This window comes from Nycticebus coucang, chromosome 2, assembly GCF_027406575.1.
Source record: "Nycticebus coucang isolate mNycCou1 chromosome 2, mNycCou1.pri, whole genome shotgun sequence".
Lineage (NCBI taxonomy): Eukaryota > Metazoa > Chordata > Mammalia > Primates > Lorisidae > Nycticebus > Nycticebus coucang.
The window spans coordinates 149,170,093-149,189,600 of record NC_069781.1 but is presented as its reverse complement, the minus strand read 5'-3'; the positions used below and the strand labels follow the sequence as shown (position 1 = coordinate 149,189,600).

At 39.5% G+C, this 19,508-nt stretch overlaps 1 protein-coding gene across 2 annotated transcripts in view; it reads left to right on the top strand.

Moving 5' to 3' along the window:
• Positions 1 to 4,050: 4,050 nt before the first annotated feature.
• Positions 4,051 to 19,508, top strand: part of BRD7 (bromodomain containing 7) — a 45,682-nt gene continuing 30,224 nt past the window's right edge. For both annotated transcript variants that reach the window (XM_053582159.1, XM_053582158.1), the window contains exons 1-4: positions 4,051 to 4,357; positions 4,810 to 5,018; positions 14,961 to 15,090; positions 15,407 to 15,464. In XM_053582159.1, the coding sequence (XP_053438134.1) occupies positions 4,309 to 4,357; positions 4,810 to 5,018; positions 14,961 to 15,090; positions 15,407 to 15,464 (446 nt within the window). In that variant the 5' untranslated portion in view covers positions 4,051 to 4,308. The remainder of the gene's footprint in view (positions 4,358 to 4,809; positions 5,019 to 14,960; positions 15,091 to 15,406; positions 15,465 to 19,508) is intronic.

Genomic DNA, 19,508 nt, shown 5'->3' with positions numbered 1-19,508 from the left:
TCAAGTTCTCCTTATACATTTAGCTCCACAGAGCCCATAAAAATCCATAAACAGTGAGTAATTATTGCAACTATTTCTTGGGGTTTTGTTTTGTTTTTGATTTTAGGGACACAGTCTCACTCTATCTCCTAGAGCTGGAGTGCAGTGACATGATCATAGCTCACTGCAGCCTGGGCTCAAGTGATCCTCCTACCTCAACCTCCCAAGTAGCTGGGATTAAAGGCACAAGCAACAATTCCCAGCTAGTTTTTCTTATTTTTTGTAGAGATGGGGGGTGTGGGGGTGTGGAGGGCGTGTCTCACTATGTTGGCCAGACTGGTCTCAAACTCCTGGCCTCAAAAGATCTTCAAGCCTCAGCCTCCCAACCAACCAGATAACAGCCATGAGCCATTCCACCCAGCCACTTTCTGTTGTTTTTTTGTTTTTTGTCTTCTGATCCTTCCCAATGAACAAACATGCATATGTTTGAACATACATGCATGCATCCTCTTCTGGAATTTGTTTTAACTTAACACCAAACATGCAGGAAGGGATCCTGGAGGCTGGAGATGATCTCACCCCCTTTTCAAAGAGCAGTATAACATATTGGTTAGAAGGTACAGTTTGGAGGTAAGTAGACATGGATTGAAATCCCAGGTAGGTGAGCTGTGTGACCTTGGATAAACCACTTGACTTCTCCAGATCTCAGATTCCTCACCTGTGGAATAGGGATAACGGCGCTTCTCCCATCCAGCCAGAATAAGGATAAAAGGGGATAATGTGTGCAACACTTTAGCCAGGGGCCATACACAGACAGAAGCTATTGTTACCATCTCTTTAGTCCTTCTTACTGAGATGCATTCGAGGGTCAGAAAGTTTCCCTGTTTGAGATGATATTGTGTAAACTGTCTATTGCTATTTAACAAATTTCCCCCCAAACACACTCATTTACTGCCTCCTTATTTCCATGGGCATGGAGTCTGGGCATAGCTTAACTGGCTCCTTTGCTTCCCAGGCTCTCACAGGCTGCAATCAGGACTCAGGCCAGGGCTGAGGTCTCATCTGAACACTGTACTGAGGAAGGATATGCTTTGAAGCACAGGTGGTTGTTGGCAGGGTTTAATTCCTCAAGGACTATAGGACAAGAGTCTTAGTTCTGCACAATGTCAGCTGGTGGCCAGCCTCCGTTCTTTGCCACATGGGCCTCTCCAGCATAGCAGCTTATTTCATCAAAGCATGCAAGCTGAGAAGGTGAGACAGAGCCAGCTAGCAAGACTGAATCCTTACATAACCTAATCACAGACATTCTGCTGCCTCTGCCATATTCTATTGCTTAGAAGCCAGTCTCTAGGCCAGTCTGCCCTCAGTGAGAAGACGTGAAAGCCAGCAGGCAGGACTCTTCAGGTGTCCTTCCGGAGTCTTCCTGGTGAACAGCATAGTGCAGGTTAACTAGCACCTTCTGGTGCTTCTCTGTGCCAGGCACTGTACTTGTGCTGGGAATTGAAAAGTCCGTGAGTTGCGGTTCCTACCTTCCAGAAACCTTTTTCTGGGAAGTGTTTTCTGCTTCGTGCTCTTACTTACCTTTCACTGCTGTGAATATTCTGTGACCTATATAAAATCACTCTTGAGGAGGAAAGAAATTACTAACTTCGTCATGTGAATGAGTTGATCAGATCCTTTTTCTCTATCAGGAAAAGGGTGGTCAGAGGAGAGAGAGAGAAAGAAAGAGGAGGAGAAGGAGAGAAGAAACACAGCAGGTCTGAGGGGCATTTGGAGAGCAGGGGTCACTGTGCCAAGTTCTGTAAGTACCAAGGAGAAAGAGATCAGACCCTGCCCTCTGATAGCACTCAGGGTGCTCAGGAGCAGACTGGAAAGCCTGCAGGTTCAGCCTGGAGTGAGGCATGCCACAGTGGGGGCCAGAACCACAGTGGGAGTTAGCATAGCAGTTCTTCTTAAAGCAAAAAGAGTTACGGCCAATGCATGTAAGCTGAAACCAAGTTTTGCACTATACTTAGAGGGGCTTGGTTACTTAATTTCAGAGCAACAGAGGTTTCCTTCCTCACAACAACTACTCTTCCTCCTCCCTGATCTCTACCTCACAAACACCAGAGAGGCTTGCTATAGGGAAGTAACAGAAACAAATGTGTATTTAGCTTTCACGAAAAGGCAACTCCTTTCATTGAAAGAATCTCATCTTCCCTGAATGACCATAGGGTCTGGCAAGGGCTGCCAATCACAGACTCCATTTCTTTTGGCGGCAAAGGTGGACTTGGTATCCAAGCTGGATCGGTCTCCCATCCCCTGCCTGCTAAAACACATGACCCACATCAAAACCATGTCAAACCAATCTGAGTCCTGATTGGGATTTTTTCTAGGTGAAGCAGACAGGGAAGAGATCTTTTCCCAACTGATCAGGACACCACAAAGAAGAGACCCTAGAAGCAGCTGGTGACCATGTTTCCAGACATATGGAAGGAAGGGAGGAGGATGCAGCCAAACACACAAAGAGGAGAAAAAGAAAGAGAGAGCAGACCATAGCATAAACTCCTTGGTTCCCATCTTCCTTGAGGCAAGATTTACTTTTTTGGACATGTGAACTAAAAAGTCCCTTTTTATTTACTTGAAATAAGTCAAATTGAGTTTCTTTCACTTGCCAACAATAGGTTCCCAAAAAATAAGCCTACCATTTCACCATTGACATTCAAGATAAAGGTACAAATGTTCCCAGGAGATGTGATCCACAGGTCCAAATTCTTACTGAAGTATAAATGACTAATGTCAGATCTTTTCCTGAGAGAAGGCTATGACTATGAGCTCATATGAAAATAGCACACTATAAAGCTAAAAGTAAAGACAGTCAAGACATCCTTTACAACGTTCACAGATAAAAAGGACTTGTGATTCCAATTCAGAAAACCTGGGTTTGAATCCTGGCTCTACCACTAACTGGCGACCTATCTCACTTCTCTGGGCATTTATTTTCTCATCTATAAAATGGGAATAAGACTATGATCTACCTTTCTTATTTTACAAGGTTGTCATATAGAGAAATAATGACATTATTTCCATGTTGTCAACATCCCTGGATGTGCTGTGGCAAACGCATCTTAACATGTATATTTGGATAAATTCCAGTGAGCAAAAAGGTGAATAACTCACTACTGCAGTAGGGCTCAGCATCTAAGGATAAGACAGAATGAGAAATGGGCTTAAAGCAAGGTTGAGGAGTGGACACTGGCCTACAGAGCAACAGCGTTAGTCTGGACCCCCACCTCACTACATTTTCATTATTTTCTCTGGATTATGTAATTCTGGCTAATTCAATTTCTAAATTTTATCTTCCCTTTTGCTTTTTAAAAAGTTAACATGCATACTAACAATTTTTAAATAAAAGACCGAAATATAAGACTAAAATAATCCACTCCCCCTCCACCCTATTTACCTGAGACAACCGCTGTTAACCAGCTCGTGTGTATCCTTTCATAGAACTTGTATTTAGATGTCAACGCTTATTTTCACAAATAGAGCTTACTAAAAAGCACTCTGCTCCATACTTTGTTATGAGGTCTTGGTAAGATTTTTATTTTACTTATTAATGTATTTATTTGAGATTAGAATCCTTCAGTTACCAATGTGCTGGGCTTGTTGGATCTGGTATCCAGTGCGGAGTTCAATAAATATTGTTAAGGGGAAAAAACAGAAGCAAGCAAAAGTGGAAAGAAGGGAGGAAATGGAGGAGAAAGGGTAAAAAAGAAAAGAAAGGAAAGATGGAGGGAGGAGGAGAAAGAAAGAAGAAAAGGGAGGAAAGAGAGGAAGGAAGGAAAAAAGGAGGGAGGAAAAGAGAAAAGGGCATAAAGAAAAGGAGAGAAAAGGAAGGAAGAAGGAGAAAGGAACAGAAAGAGGAGAAAAGAGAAAGTGATACGAAGAGAGAAAGACGGAGACACAGAGAAGGGTAAGGGAGGGAGATAGGGAGAGAAAAGGGAAGTTTGGAGCGGTGGACTCCGCCCCCGGCCTGCGGGCTGCAATGCCACCTCCGGCCACCAGCAGGCACCATACGCTGCTGCTCTCACCCTGCGCGCGCGGCGGGCTCTCTCTCCCACCTCTGCGCCGGCTGCCCGCCGTCCCGCCGCCGCTCTCGGGTCCGGCCAGGTCTCGCGCGCCGCCTTCTCGTGAGGGGCCTCGCGCCGCTGGGCGCGCGCCGTCCCCCTGCCTCGCGGCGCGGGGTCTCGCGGGCCCCGCTCCCGCCCTCCGCTCGCCTGGCCCGGACCGGAAGCGGCGCCGCTCGGCCTGGGCCTGGCGCGGGGGGCGGGCACCGGGGCCCGGTCGGACATGGGCAAGAAGCACAAGAAGCACAAGTCGGACAAACACCTCTATGACGGTGAGGAGGGGGCTGGGGCGGGGGCGGCGAGCCCGCAGCGGTTCCGTGGGGTTTTCATTCTTTCGAAATGACTTTCGAGCGCCCGAGACCGACCGGGGCCTCTCCGCCCACGGCAGGCCCGGGCCCGCGAAGGGGGCGCGTCCCGCCCGAGACCGCGCAGACCCCCCGTGCGAGGGCGGCGTTCGAACCCGAGTCTCGCTGGCCCCGGCTGGGTCTCCGGTAGGGAGATGTGAGACGGCCCCGAGAGGCCCGGGAGCGTTCGGGGCGGGCGGCACCGCCGCGCCCCTTGCCGAGGGTCCGTCATTCAACAGGTGCTTCGCGCGGCGCCCACCGCGTGCCGAAGGCCGCCTCGCCCCTGCTGCGCCTTCGCGCTCTGCTCAGCGGTCGCCCTGCATTGTTGGCACTGCCTGACGAGTCCGTTCTTTAATCGAGGCTCTTTCCTTTTGTTTAAGAATATGTGGAAAAGCCCTTGAAGCTGGTCCTGAAAGTGGGAGGGAATGAAGTCACCGAGCTCTCCACCGGCAGCTCGGGGCACGACTCCAGCCTCTTCGAAGACAAAAATGATCATGACAAACACAAGGATAGAAAGCGGAAAAAGAGAAAGAAAGGAGAGAAACAGGTTCCGGGGGAAGAAAAGGGCAGAAAACGAAGAAGAATAAAGGTACGGATGGTTGCGTTGCTTTGTACATAGTTTCTCCTCCAGTTGTCAACCTATCTGTATTTTGTGTGTGTCGACTGAGACTCTGAAACGCCTGCAAAAGCTGGCTTGTTTTGAGGACAAGCAAAACAAAGTAGAAATGTGACTTGTCTGTGAGTTTCAGCAAACTTTATACTATTATTCTGTTGTATGCACGTGTTAGGTGAGTCAGCAGATACGTTCTTATTTTAAAGAGCTCAGGAATTCAAGGCCTGCCTGAGAGCAAGACCCTGTCTCTATCTATAGAGGAAAGGCAAAAAAGTCATGCTGGGGGAAAAGCCTCCATAATCGAGGTTTGTCAAAAGTTGTCATTTCATAAGCAAATGGGATGTCTTGGAGTTCAAATTTTGTTCTTAAAAATTATAATGCCACATCTATAATGAACAATTTTCATCTTGTAAGACAAAGTTTGAATCTATGGAAGAGAAAAATTTGGTCAGAGACCCAAAATAGATACAATACCAGTAATAAAAATAAATATTTTCTTAGCAATTTGTGTTTAATAGAAAAGTAGCTGCTATCTTGGTTTGTAAGCTGAGGAAAAATAAAATAATTAACTTTCCAAATTTAACCTGATACTGAATGACTTATTAAATCAATTACTATATCCATAGGTTAGTTTTATAATTTTCTTTAAGTTTATAAGCAAAGGTGTGCTATCCCATGATTAAACACATTGGTAAGTCACCAAGTTTCAGAGCTTTTCTCTTTGGCATTTCTTAAATCTATTCCTTCCTTTTTGCCGCAGGTTTTTACCTGTAGCTAAACTGTGACATCATGTAAAACTGTTTAATGTTCCCTTTTCTTCCATGAATTGTAAAAGCCTATTTGCATCTGAATTTTTTAATATATAATTCTGAGTGTTACAGAAGTGAACAAAATGAAAATGTTTTCATCCCTCTGTACAGGTAACTAGTTATTTTTTATTTAATTACTGTTTATTAATAGTAAATTCATAAAGGTAGTTTTAATAAGTCAAGAGTACGATAAGGCTTTTTAACACAAAAGTAGTGTCTTGCTCTACTCTGGAGTTTAAAGTTTTTAGTTTTTTTCCTTGGCCATTTATCTCCATTTCTAAATGTAAGTTTATCTTGCTGTTTTACTGGTTTATTAGTTTACATCTTTTAATGACATACGTGTGGTGTGTGTGTGTGTGTGTGTGTGTATGTGTATAGAGTAAGACAAGACCCTACCGAGGCAGGGTCTTGTCTTACTCTGTCACCCAGGCTAGATTGCACTTAGTACAAGTTCAAACTCCTAGGTTCAAATGATCCTCCTGCCTCAGCCTCCCAGTAGCTGGGACTATAGGTATACACCACTACCCCCAGCTAATTTTTTTGTTTGTTTTTGTAGAGATGTAGTCTTGCTTAGTTGCTCAGGCTAGTCTCAAACTCCTGTCTTCAAGCATTCCTTCCCTCTCAGCCTCCCAGAGCCCTAGAATTACTGGTGTGAGCCACGGTGCCCAGCCTTAATGAAGTGTCATAGACAATGAGAATTTAAATTAGCATTCTTATGCTGCTCCACACCCCTAGTTTCTAATCCTCTATTCTCACAGTATAGGTACATCACAATTATCAGATAAATCAATATTCAGTGGGGTTTTAATTATTATTCAGTAGATAAGAATATACAAATACAGATCTGATCTTGACCAATTAATTGCTGTCATTTGTTTGGTTATTATTTACTAATTCTTCCCAAGCTCTTAACAGATTGGTAAACCCTTCTGAGTTCCATTTTTTAGATGGCCGCTTTTTTTTTAGACATCTATCTGTAGCTCTGTGACTCCTGTTACTAGGCAGGATTAGTTCCTCTCTAGACCTCCTGGGACTCCCTTTTGCCTACTTCCTAGGTCTGAAGTCTTCCCCTTTTGATTACCCTCTTGTTCTTTTGGAGTCTTATCTAGGAACTTCCCAAGGAAGCGTACATAAGAGGTAGATTTTTGTGTTCTTACATGTCTGAAAGTTTTTATTCTGCCTATAGGCTGCTCATATAGGTTAATGGTTTCACTCAATAAGAAATTTTTGATAGAGCTGGGTGCAGTGGCTCGGCATTTAATTCTAGCACTCCTGGAGGCCAAGATGGGTGGATCACCTGAGCTCAGGAATTCAAGACCTGCCTAAGAGCAAGACCCTGTCTGTAAAAATAGATGGGCATTGGGTGGCGCCTGTGGTTCAAAGCAGTGGGGCACTGGCCCCATATACTGGAGGTGGTGGGTTCTAACCCCGCCCCTGCCAAAAACTGCAAAAAAAAAAAAAAAAAAGACAGGCATTGTGATGGGCACATGTAGTCCCTGCTACTCAGGAGGCTGAGGCAAGAGAATCGCTTGAGCCCAAGAGTTTGAGGTTGCTGTGAACTATGACATCACAGCACTCTACTGAGGGCAACAAAGTAAGACTTTCTCCCAAAGAAAAGAAAAAAAAACAGAAATGTTTGATAGAAAATTATTTTCTCTCAAAATAGTTGAAGGCATTGCTCATTTGTGTCTGGCTCCAAATTTGCTGTTGAGAAGTTTATTGCTGTTCTAATTCTTAGTCATTTGTCATTTGTGTATGACCAGTATTTGCTTTCTTGAAAATTTTAGGAGCTTCCCTTTTACCTTCAGTGCTCTATCACTTCAAAATGAATACTTACATCTTTAGTTCAGAGATGTTTGCTGGAAGTATTTCGGTGATAATTTTCTTTCCTCCATTTTTTTCTCTTCTTTCTTTCTGTACCTTCCTTTTTAAGGCTGTGTGGATATACCATATTTTGTTTATTCATTCATCAGTGGACATTTGGTTTGCCTCCACCTTTGGCTGTTATAAATAATACTGCTATGAACATGAGCAGTACAGAGATCTCTTCAAGACCCTACTTTGAGTTCTAGTGGATATATGCCTGGAAGTAGAATTGCTGGATCATACTATATTCTCTTTTATATATGAGAAAACAGAGGCTCAGAGAGGTTAAGGAACTTACCCAAGGTCACACAATGCCAGTAGAATAAACTCAAATTCTGATCTTAGGAGGTCTTTAGTCTAAAAGAATTAACAAAGTAGACATCAACCTCTACCCACAATGCCTGGAAGAATCAAGTCAGTGCCCAAATATTGGCAGCATTCTAAGTCCAGGGCTCCTGAGATTACATGGAGCTGGGAGAAATTACAGAAGATTTTGTTCAGAATGTAGCATATGAGTTGGGCTTTAGGAAATCAGAATATAGTGATATACTATATATTTAGTTACCATGGGATGGGGTCAGCTATATGTCCTGAAGGAAATGGCCCTATCATAGTAGTATGGTAGAAGTATTTTATATGAGTATGTGTATCTTGTCCTATAAAAGATTATATGTATAAAGTTATGAATGTTGTACTTTTTGGGATATTTTTAAAGGCGACCTGACAGCCCAGTTTTCATTAACATGCTGACTGCTGATGCCTGAGTGGAGTGCTAGGCCATGGCACAGAAATTTGGAGGTAAAGAGCTCACACACCAGGTAGAGGATTAGTGTGAACTATTGTTAGAGGAGTAGCATGAATGAAGGTGGGCAGGTGTGAGAATGTGTAGGGGACATAAAGTAGTTCTCTTGAGATGTCAGAGAAGCAGTTCAAACTTGATGATGTAGGCCGTGTGAGTCAAAAACTTCCTGAATAAAAGAAAGACAAAAGTTGAGTCTTGGTAATATTAATCAGTTAATAATACCTAGCAAATGTTGAGGAGAGTGGCACCTGTGAGGAAACCCACCTCAAAAGCTTATCTTTTGCTGCTGACTTTAAGCGATGATAAACTTAAGTCCGAGAAGAAAAAAAGCTGATCACTGAAAAAGCTAGGAATTAAAAAAAAGAAAAGAAAAGAAAAAGCTAGGAATTTTGTGGTCTAAATTTTTTTTATTGAAATTTGCTGGTTCTTCCGAAAAGCATGGTCCTAATCCAAACTATGATTTAACAGTGTTGCAGGTCAGCTTTAGGTTTAGATGCTGAAAGAAGTTAGACTCTGTCCCATTGCTAGGGCAGTTGAGTAAAATGAGAAAGATAGTAGTCATTTTAAAAATATTATTAAAAGGCAAGTAACACATAGAGGACATTATTTTAAAGATGATTTTTATATTATTTATAAAAGTAAATTTTTTCATAAAAATTTAAAACTACGGTATCATACACAGTAAATTCCAATAAATACCTATTAAAGCACCATGCTAGGTCTCAAAGAGAATCATAAAAACTAACATTTGAGTATTTACTACATGTCAGGTGCTATTCTAAGTTCTTCTATATTTAGTATTTTAATCCTCACAAATAACTCCATGAGGTAGTAATATTAGTATCTCATAGTATTGCTGAGTTCATGAAGCAAAGTATTTCTTGATTTGTTTGAAATGATACCTGTCACACATAGGATGTTAAGCTTCCTGTAGCTTATTTGGCTTGGCAGAAATCATTCCTTTTCCCAATGCTGTTCTCTGTATATCCCTAAGAGGTAGTTCTCTTAATCCCAGAAGATTTTCCCAGAGAAGGAAAAATTCTGACTAAGGGCCTGTGAGTAGTGATGCTTCCCCAGTAGAAGGGCTATTTATTCAAAAACATTGACCAGGTACTTATTATCTGACCAGACTCTGAACTAGACTGAAATGATACAGATAAATAAGTAAATAAGTAAAATCATACAGGAGCTCAGAGTTAAGCTGAGGAATCAGTCATGAAAAGATAAATAAACTTTATCCTGGTAGGTCCTAGGACAGTTGTGAATAAAGTATCTCAGGTGTCCGGGAGTCAGTGTTTCTTCTTCTGCCTTGGAAGCTAGAGGAAAGCAGCATAGAGGTAACAGCTGACCTGTGTGGCAGTTGTTATTTTTAATCTAGGACTAAAAATGAGGTGTAGCTGCAAAATACTGAACTTAATTTTTTCACTGGATTCTGAAATTAACTGTTAAAGGGGAATTCGGAAATTGTCTTATACAAGTGGAAGAATCATTTGAATATATGTCTACGTACATTCTCTTAAAAGTAGTCAAGCTGAAAGATAGTACTTATTACTCAAGACAGTAGTTGTTATTCACATACTTTTATTATTCTATTTTATGCTATAATTCTGAAGATACTTAGCAAATATAATGTCTTAGGCATTGTTGAACTTGGCAGTACAGAACTAAACAAGACAAGGCTCCCAGCCTGTAGGGAGGCAAATGTGTGATACAGGGCAGTGAGTATTATGATACTAATAAGTGAGCAAAGATTTGCTTTTAAAGTATTATAAAATAATAAAATAACTTGCCATCAAGTCGTGGCCGACTCAGATTCTAGTCTGAAGTAAGCACAGTGTGTGGTAGAAATGGCCACTGTTCCTTTCTCCTGCCTTACACCTTTATGCACACAGGATATTTCCTCTGCTGAAATGCCATTTCCACCCCACCTACCTCTAGCCCCAACCTGGCCAAATCCTTTCTCTTTCAGATATCAGCTCAGATGTTAGTTAGCTCCTCACAGAAGCCTCCCTTCATTTCTCAAGTCTAAATTATTTTCACCCAAAGTTACTCTGTCAGCTCGGTGCCCATAGCACAGTGGTTATGGTGCCAGCTACATAAACCAAAGTTGGCGAGTTTGAACCCAGCCTGCGCCAGCTAAACAACAATGACCACTGCAACAAAAAATAGCCAGGCGTTGTGGTGGGTGCCTATAGTCCACCCACTTGGGAGGCTGAGGCAAGAAAATCACTTGAGCCCTAGTATTTGAGGTTGCTGTGAGCTGTGACACCAGGGCACTCTACCAGGGGTGACATAGTGAGACTCTCTCAAAAAAAAAAAAAAAAAAAAAAAAGTTATTCTGTCCTTGAAGTCTGTTGTGTTTTTTTCTTTAATGAGTTGTTTAATGTCTGTCTCTGTTGTTATACTGGGAGCTCTGTAAGAGCAGGGTAATGTGTGTTTTATCTACTACTCTATACCACACAATAAAGGCTCATTAATTTAGTGAATGAGTGAGTGCCTTTCATGTGCTGGGTTTCACATACATTCAGAATAGTCCTCTGAGGTATATATTGTATCTATTTTAAAGATAAGAAAATTAGACTCCATAGTTTATCCATGATTTCGTAGCTTTGCCTCTACTAGTGACAAAGCCAAAATTTGAACCCATTTTCTAAACGGTAGATGTAAACTTTTCTTCTTTGGCTTTAATATACTGTCTGTTAACCAGAGCTATGTTAACTTGTGGGTTTTTTCACATCTGTTCCTTAGTGTTCTAAGTGACACTTTGTTGGAGGAACACATTCACACTCGTTTACTTCGCGTTTTCTATGACTGCTTTTATGCCAGTATGTACAACAGCAGAATTGAGTAATTGAGACAGACTTTATGGACTGCAAAGCCAACATAGTTACAGTCTGGCCATTTACTAAAAAGGTTTGCAGAACCCTGCTTTAGGCTTTTGTTACTGGCCCTAGGCTTTCGTTTTTTCCACCTGGGAGAGTGGATATTGCCTTTCAAGCTCTTCTCTTCATGTTTCACATTTAATAGGAAGGAATCTATATCTCTAGGGCTTTCATTCCATCCAACAGGTGTTCTAACCTACCAACTAACAAAAGATCCATGCTAATTTTACCAGGCAAAGGATACAAAACTTCCCAAAGGTAAGAATTTTTTCTGCAGAGTATGTCATGAGGTCATAAAAAATACATGCTAACATTAATCAACTAACATTAATGATAACAAGGATCTAGTCACTGTGAGTATAGTTTACAGCATGGTTCTTTGGAGCTTTTAAACCAAATGTATATTCTGTCTTTAGTGGTTTGCCTCCTTAAAATAGGGTGCAGAGCTCTGTATGAGTGATTTCTAAAGTGTGATTCCTGTACCAGCAGCACCTATGTGGCCTAGAGACTTAGAGGTATAGATTCTCAGGTTCTGCCCTATACCTGCTTGGATCAGTACTTCTGGGGGTAAGGCCTAACCTTTGTGTTTTAGCAGAAGGTAATTCTGATGCACACCGAAGCTTGAGAACCATTGGAACCTCAGAATTTCATTTCTGGCAAGTTCCTAAATAATGTTGATACTGGTGGTCAGGGGACCATGCTTTGGGAACCACTGCTCTAGATACTACAATAAGAACATAGAATATAGGCTAAGAAAATAGATTTTTGAGTTATATCTTCTTGAGAATCTGGACTTATTAATCTTGTTTCTCGAGAGCATAAAATAGATCTTTTTTGGAGAATTTTCCTTCAAAATTTAATTTAAAAAATGAAAAATACAGAACATAATAAAATTACCACCTGAATACCAGCCATGCAGCTTTAGCAGATCTCAATAGTGCTTCTTATGTAGGTTTGATTTTTAAAGAGGTGAAAGTACAGACATAGATGAAGCTTCCTGTGTAATCCTTCCAGAGTCCCATTCCTCTCTTTACATAGAACTATTCTCCTGAATTTGGTGTGCACAAGTTTTTGTAACTTTCCTAGTTCTGTAAGCATCTGTGAAAATAACAAATGCTTATACGTTTTTAAGCCTTACATAATTGATAATTACTCCACAGCTTTTTTTCTTTAGAGATTGTCTCTGAATATTATCCATGTTGATACAATATAATTTTAGCTCATGTGTTTTGCCTGTGTATTATTTATTAATCTTCGTTTTACTAGGCATTGGATTGTTCCTAATTTTTACTGTTCAAACAGTGCTGCGATAGTATTCTTGTACATTTCCAGGGTGCTGTGTGAAAGGAAGCTTTTCTGGGGCCTGTGTACAGAGAAGAGCAGATTGGAAGTAGGGGACAGAGGTCTTGCTAGGTATTGCAGATTGCTCTCCCAGTGATTGTCCCCATTTACACACCCAGCTGCAGGTTGGAAGAGTCCCATTTCTCTATATTTTTTCTCTACATTTTTATCACAACTTGACATTTTCAGACATTTAAATTTTTGCCAATCAGGGAGATGTGGAATGCCCTCTAATTTTTTTTATTTTTTTAAATTATTTTGGGGGGAGAACAAATTTATTTTGATTTTTCTGAAAATATCAAAAACTATAATAAGCAGAATGTTTGTACCAAAAGCAATACAAAAACACCATTTGAAAATCATGTTTAACCTTAGAACATGTTTTAAAATGCACAGTTTAACATTCTTTCTTCTATAAAGCAAAACAAGTTTATTTAAAAACAACATTGGAGCTTTTTTTCTTAACTATGTAAAAACAAGAAAAAGAAAAGTGCTCAATTCCCACTCTGGAATCTCATCATTTATAAAATAATATGCTTAAATGTCATTGGAAATAAATAGATGATAAACCTAAAAACAAATTTTTTAATGAATAAATTCAGATCCCAAGAGTACATACTTTATAACTGGGAAGGAATAGCTTATATCACACCTGGGTCTTACCAAATACAAATAAATACAAAAGATGATTAAAAACAAACTGTATAAAATGTAAATCTTTCTGTAGAGTAGCAGCTTTTACAAAGTAAAAGGAACCCAGTTCCAGAGTTGTTATGTTCTGTTTTATTCCCAGAATCCTTCTGTTTTGCACTATCAAAATACAAGTTTCTTTGTCATGGAGTGAGTCTGCTAAAAAAGGCACCAAAATCCTATCCTCCTCGTTCCCCCAAATAATAGTAATAACACTTTTATCAATCCTTTTGAGATGATTTCAGCCTCATTAAGAGTTAACATTCTAAATATCTGAAAATACACAAGGACCCCTCTAACTTTTAAATGTGTAACTTCCCAAGTTCCAAAGAGCTTGGGCTACTTGTCCAAGTTCCTTAATATTTTAGATTTCTTCTGTGAACTACCTGTGTTATCCTTTACCCATTTCTTTGGGCTTCTTTGCCTTTTTACATGAATTTATATGTGGAGTCATGAATTTATACGTGCTGTTTATGGGATCTTTGTTCATAATTTATGAATTATTTGTGTTTTAAGTATTTTTATCTTCGCCTATAGGTAGATTTTTAGCTTGGTTGGTACATTTTGTTGAGGTATCAAAATTCATTAAGTTAATGTCAGATTTAAGTTTTTATTGTAAGGTTTGTTCTTTTTGTGTCTTATTTAAGAAAATCTTTTACCACTCTTAGGTCTTACAGATTCTTTACTTTATCCGAAGTTCTAAAGCTCTGGCTCTTGTACATTTAAGCTTTTACCTGGAACTTACTTTTCATGTATGGCATGAGATAGGGGTCTAATTTTGTTTTCTCATTTTATGTAGATAACCACTCTCTAGCACTATTCTTTGGTCATTGATGTATGTCTTTTGTCACCTCAGTGAAGGCTGAGGTGTATATATATATATGCATGGGTCTGTTTCTAGGCTCTCCAGTTGGCTCTTTTGGACTGTTTGTCTATCCCTAGTTAGACCCACATTGTCTTAATTATTGTCTCTTTATGTGAATACTTGATAACTGGTTAGATCCATTATCTTATTATAACCTTTTTTCAAAAATGTTCTAACTATTCTTGGTCATTGACTTTTCAAGACAAACTATGCAATTGGCTTATCAAAATCCATGAGACGTCCTGCTTTACAGTTTGGTTGGCTTCATATTGCACTTATTGATGACTGTGGAGAGAATTGACTGTCTTAATTCATGAACATGGTATATCTTTTTTATTCATATCTTCTATGGCCTTCAGTAATATTTCACAATTTGTCCCAAAAGGGTGTGGTATCTTTTATTAGATTTGTTTCTACGTATGTTATAATGCTTTTGTGGATAGTGTTATTTTTCTAATTGGTTATTTCTGTCATAGAGAAGCACTATTTTTTTCTTTATAAGCATATTATATTCACCTTTCCCAGTAGATGGCAGTAAAATATATTAAGACGACATTATTAAGAATATTTTCAATTTTTCCCCCAGTGACATTAAAATGGTTGGTGTAATTAAAGGTATTGGTTATGAAGTATTTATCAGTTAACTTCTTTTGTTCCATTTAGGAGGATAAAAAGAAGCGAGATCGAGATCGCATGGAAAATGAGGCAGAAAATGACCTCCAGTGTCACGTCCCTGTGAGATTGGATTTGCCTCCTGAGAAAGCTCTCACAAGCTCTTTAGCCAAACAAGAAGGTTAGAAAAACTTTTAAGATACTGTTCTGAATGGCCGAAATTGCTACAGCCAAGGGAAGTGACTAGGTTTTCATTTCTGAGGTTTAAAAGCTTTATAATTATGAGGGATTTTGCAGGTTTACTTATTTCTGTTTCATTGCAGAAGAGATTTAAATTAGCTTCACTTCCGAATTGCATTTCTCAAGCTGCATATTTTTAATATGCATGAATTTCTGTATGTAATATTTTATAACCCAAATAGATAAATGATATAGAAATAAAAATTATACTCTTAATATCCCTTTAACCCACCCTTTTCCTTTCTTCCTTGCTTTAGAAGTAGAACAGACACCCCTTCAAGAAGCTTTGAATCAATTGATGAGACAATTGCAGAGGTAAATGTTTTCCCAGTATTTTTATGACATAGAAATTGAGGTGGTAAATGTGTAGGATCCAAACCACTTCTTCATTTTTGATTATTTAAAGCCACATTCTGTGGCCTAAATCCAAATGTACTTGATTTTAAAGTGGATGATAAATATTTTGCCTGGCAATAGAAGTACTCCAAGAGGCTGACTTTAGATGTTTGTACTTGGTTTGTTTTAACTGGCAACGTGAAGGGTGTTACATAATACTTTTAGTGGCAAATTTCTCTTTATCTGAAATAGTTTCTGATGTTAAAACTTTAGGAATAAGCAATATAGATCCATTTTGCTGATAGATGAAAGAAAGTACTTTGTATATATTTATACAGTACTTACGAAACAAGTGTTTAGCAATTATCAAACCTGGGGGGGAAAGAACAAAAGACCACAAATAGGATTTATGAGTCTTTTAAAATGCAGAAATTTTTAAATTTTTTAATATCTAGGTTAAACCAATGTTAAGTTCTTAAAAGGGAAACAAAAATTCAGTCTTCATTAAAGTATTTATTTTGATACCTTTTTTTGCTCAGAATTTGAATTTTCAACTCAGAGATATTTAATATTATAGAGGAGTCATGGTTACAGGGTATACATTATAATAGTGGACTTTTCACTGTGTTGTGCTTATGTGTCAACCTAGAACACAGTAGAAGTAATTTCTTAAGGTAAAGCCGCTAGTGTGATCTATATCTAGCACCTGCTCAGCTTTTTGGTTAAGATCAGAAGTTACTAGCGCCTCTTCTTTTCTGGTGTCACAGAGTAGTTGAGAAAATTACATCTCCAGTTGTTATACTTAAATAAATCATTCATTGCCTCATTACTTGTGCCAAAGGAGTTAATGGGTATTGGGTGTTCCTTTCCAATCAGAAGGTATTATACTAGGCTTGGCGCCCATAGCTCAGTGGTTAGGGTGCCGGCCACATAATGCTGGGGCTGGTGGGTTCGAACCCAGCCCAGGCCTGCTAAGCAACAATGACAACTACAACAAAAAAATAGCCGGGCGTGGTGGCAGGTCCCTGGAGTCCCAGCTACTGGGGGCTGAAGCAAGAGAATTGCTTAAGCCCAAGAGTTTGAGGTTTCTGTGAGCTGTGACACCATGGCAGAGGGCGACATAGTGAGACTCTGTCTCAAAAAAAAAGAAAGGTACAACTGTAGTGTTTTGGCTGCCGTTTTGTTTTATTTCTTATAACATTAGATCAGAATGTAGATTAATGATGTCACCTTAGTCTCTCCACTTAGGTATCCTTAATTCTCAAAAGAAGATACTCTACCAGCCAATAGACTAGTTGACATAGATAAAAAAGATGTTTGGCATTACTAATCAACAGGGAAATGCAAATCAAAAGCACAGTAACATATCAGCTCACCCTGGTTAAAATGATTATTACCAAAAGGACAGCAAGTAACAAATGCTGGCAAGGATGTGGAGAAAGGAGAACTTACAACACTGTTCGTGGGAATGTAATTTAGTACAGTCATTATAGACAATAGCATGGAAGGTCCTCAAAAAGTAAAACTATCATAATAATCTAATAATTCACCTATTGAGCATATATCCAAAGGAAGGGACATGAGTTTGTTGAAGAGCTGTTCTGCATACCCATGTTAATCATAGTGCTGTTCATAATAACTACCATGTGGAATCAACCTAACTGTTCATCAACAGAGGGGACTTTTTTTTAATGTCCCATATAGCCACAATAGAAAGAACAGAATCCTGTTATTTGCAACAAGGATGAACCTAGAAGACATCATGTTACGTGAAATAAGCAAAGCACAGAAGAACAAATGCCACATAATTTCACTCAGATATGGAGAAGTTTGAGGAAAGGTTGGTCAACAGGTGCCAAGTTAGAGTGAGCTAGTTCTGGTACCCTGCACAGTAGGGTAACTAGTCACCAAATAATCTATGCAAGTACATTAAAATAGTGAGAAGAGAGAAATTTGGATGTTTTCACCACAAGGAAGTGACAAGTATTTGAGGTGATAGATATGCTCACTCTGTTTTGATCATTATTCAATGTGTATGTTTATCAAAATATCACATCTTACCCATAAATATGTACAATTATGTGTCAGTTAAAACAAATGATCATTATTCAATGTGTATGTTTATCAAAATATCACATCTTACCCATAAATATGTACAATTATGTGTCAATTAAAACAAATGATCATTATTCAATTTGTATATTTATCAAAATATCACATCTTACCCATAAATATGTACAATTATGTGTCAATTAAAAACAAAATAAAATGTAAAAAGGAATCACTTAAAACACTTAAAGTATTTCTTAGTCCAAGGACATTAACATGGCTGAAAACATTTCAGGAACTAGAACCCAGAGCCACATTCTGATTCACTTCAGTGACTGGATGATTCTTCTTCTTTAAGGCTAAGAGCTGAGCCGAGATTTAAAAAAACATGATTGATCAAATCTGATAATACTATTTTTGGGCAAGACAAGGTGCGGCTATATATTAAAATGACTAATTTTAGGGAATGTAGATAAAGTAGGGGGTCATCCATAGGTAAATACTGTCATCATTCACAGTAACTATGGACAGCACACAATTTGATGCATAAATTTCTTTCTTTTTTTTTTTATTGAGATAGTCACACTGTCACATTCAGTAGAGTGCCAAGGCATCACAGCTTACAGCAACCTCAAACTCTTGGGCTTAAGCTATTCTCTTGCCTCAGCCTCCCTAGTAGCTGGGACTATAGGCACCCGCCACAACACCTGGCTATTTTTTGGTTGCCGTTGTTGTTGTTTAGCAGGCCTGGGTGTCATTGTTTAGCAGTCCTGGGCCAGGTTTGAACCACCCAGCCTCGGTGTATGTGGTCGGCACCCTGCTCACTGAGCTACAGGCACTGCCAGATGATGCATAAATTTCTGACTGGATATTTCTGCTTATTGTCATAAAAAGTCTCTCCACTTGGGTATCCTGCTATGAAAAAGAAAAAGGGGCAGATTCACGTAGACCTGAATTCAGATTCCACCTCTGTCTTTTATTAGATTTATGACCCAGAATAAATGATTTTGACCTGGGTCTCAGTATCCTCATGTCTGGTGAGGTTACCACCACACTGAGGGCTTTTGTGAGGATTAGATATAAATTACAGGGTATCTATAAAGTTCACGTGCAGTTTTAAATAGTTAACTATTTTAACATGAACTTTATGGAAACACCGTATATCAAGTATCTACACCTGGGCCTGTCAACATGGTAAATACTATTTCAAAGTTGTTACTGCTATTTTTAGAATACAATTTTTACTGTTGTTATTATTCAGAGTAAGAAAACTTCAGTATGCCAGATTTCCACAAGAGGGAAAAATTAGTCGAATGACTAAATCATACAGAGCATTGATTTTCAGCCTTAGCGGGACTAGAATTACCAGTGCTCAAAATACCAATACCAGTACTTGGCTTTCTAAATACCAGTACCTGGATCTTACTGCCCTCATTCCTTAAGAGATTCTGATTTAATGGGCCTGGTGTGAGTCTTCTTTCCCCTGCTTCCCTACTGAATAAAGTTCCTCTGTAATGATTCCAACATATACCTAGAGTTTGACACCTGTGACACAAAGCACTGGTTTTTAAGTCAGGGGTATTAAGAGGACTTTTTTTTCCTTTAAGACCTCACTCAGATGCCCAGGCTGGTGTGCAGTGACATAATCACAGCTCACTGCGGCCTTAAACTCCTGGGATCAAGCAGTCTCACCTCAGGCTTCTGAGTAGCAAGGACTACAGGCATGCACCACTGTGCCTGGCCAATTTTTTGGAGGAGTAAAGACAAGATCTCACTGTATTGCTCAGACTGATGTTGAACTTCTGGCCTTAAGTGATCCTCCCACCTCAGCCTCGCAGAGTGCTGGGACCATACACGTGTGCCACTGTGCCTAGCCAAGAGAACCTTTTTAATGTCAGTTTTTTAAACACCCCCACATACACACAAAAGTGGTATCCATAGATTGAGAAAATATGCACACATGGACAAAGAGTT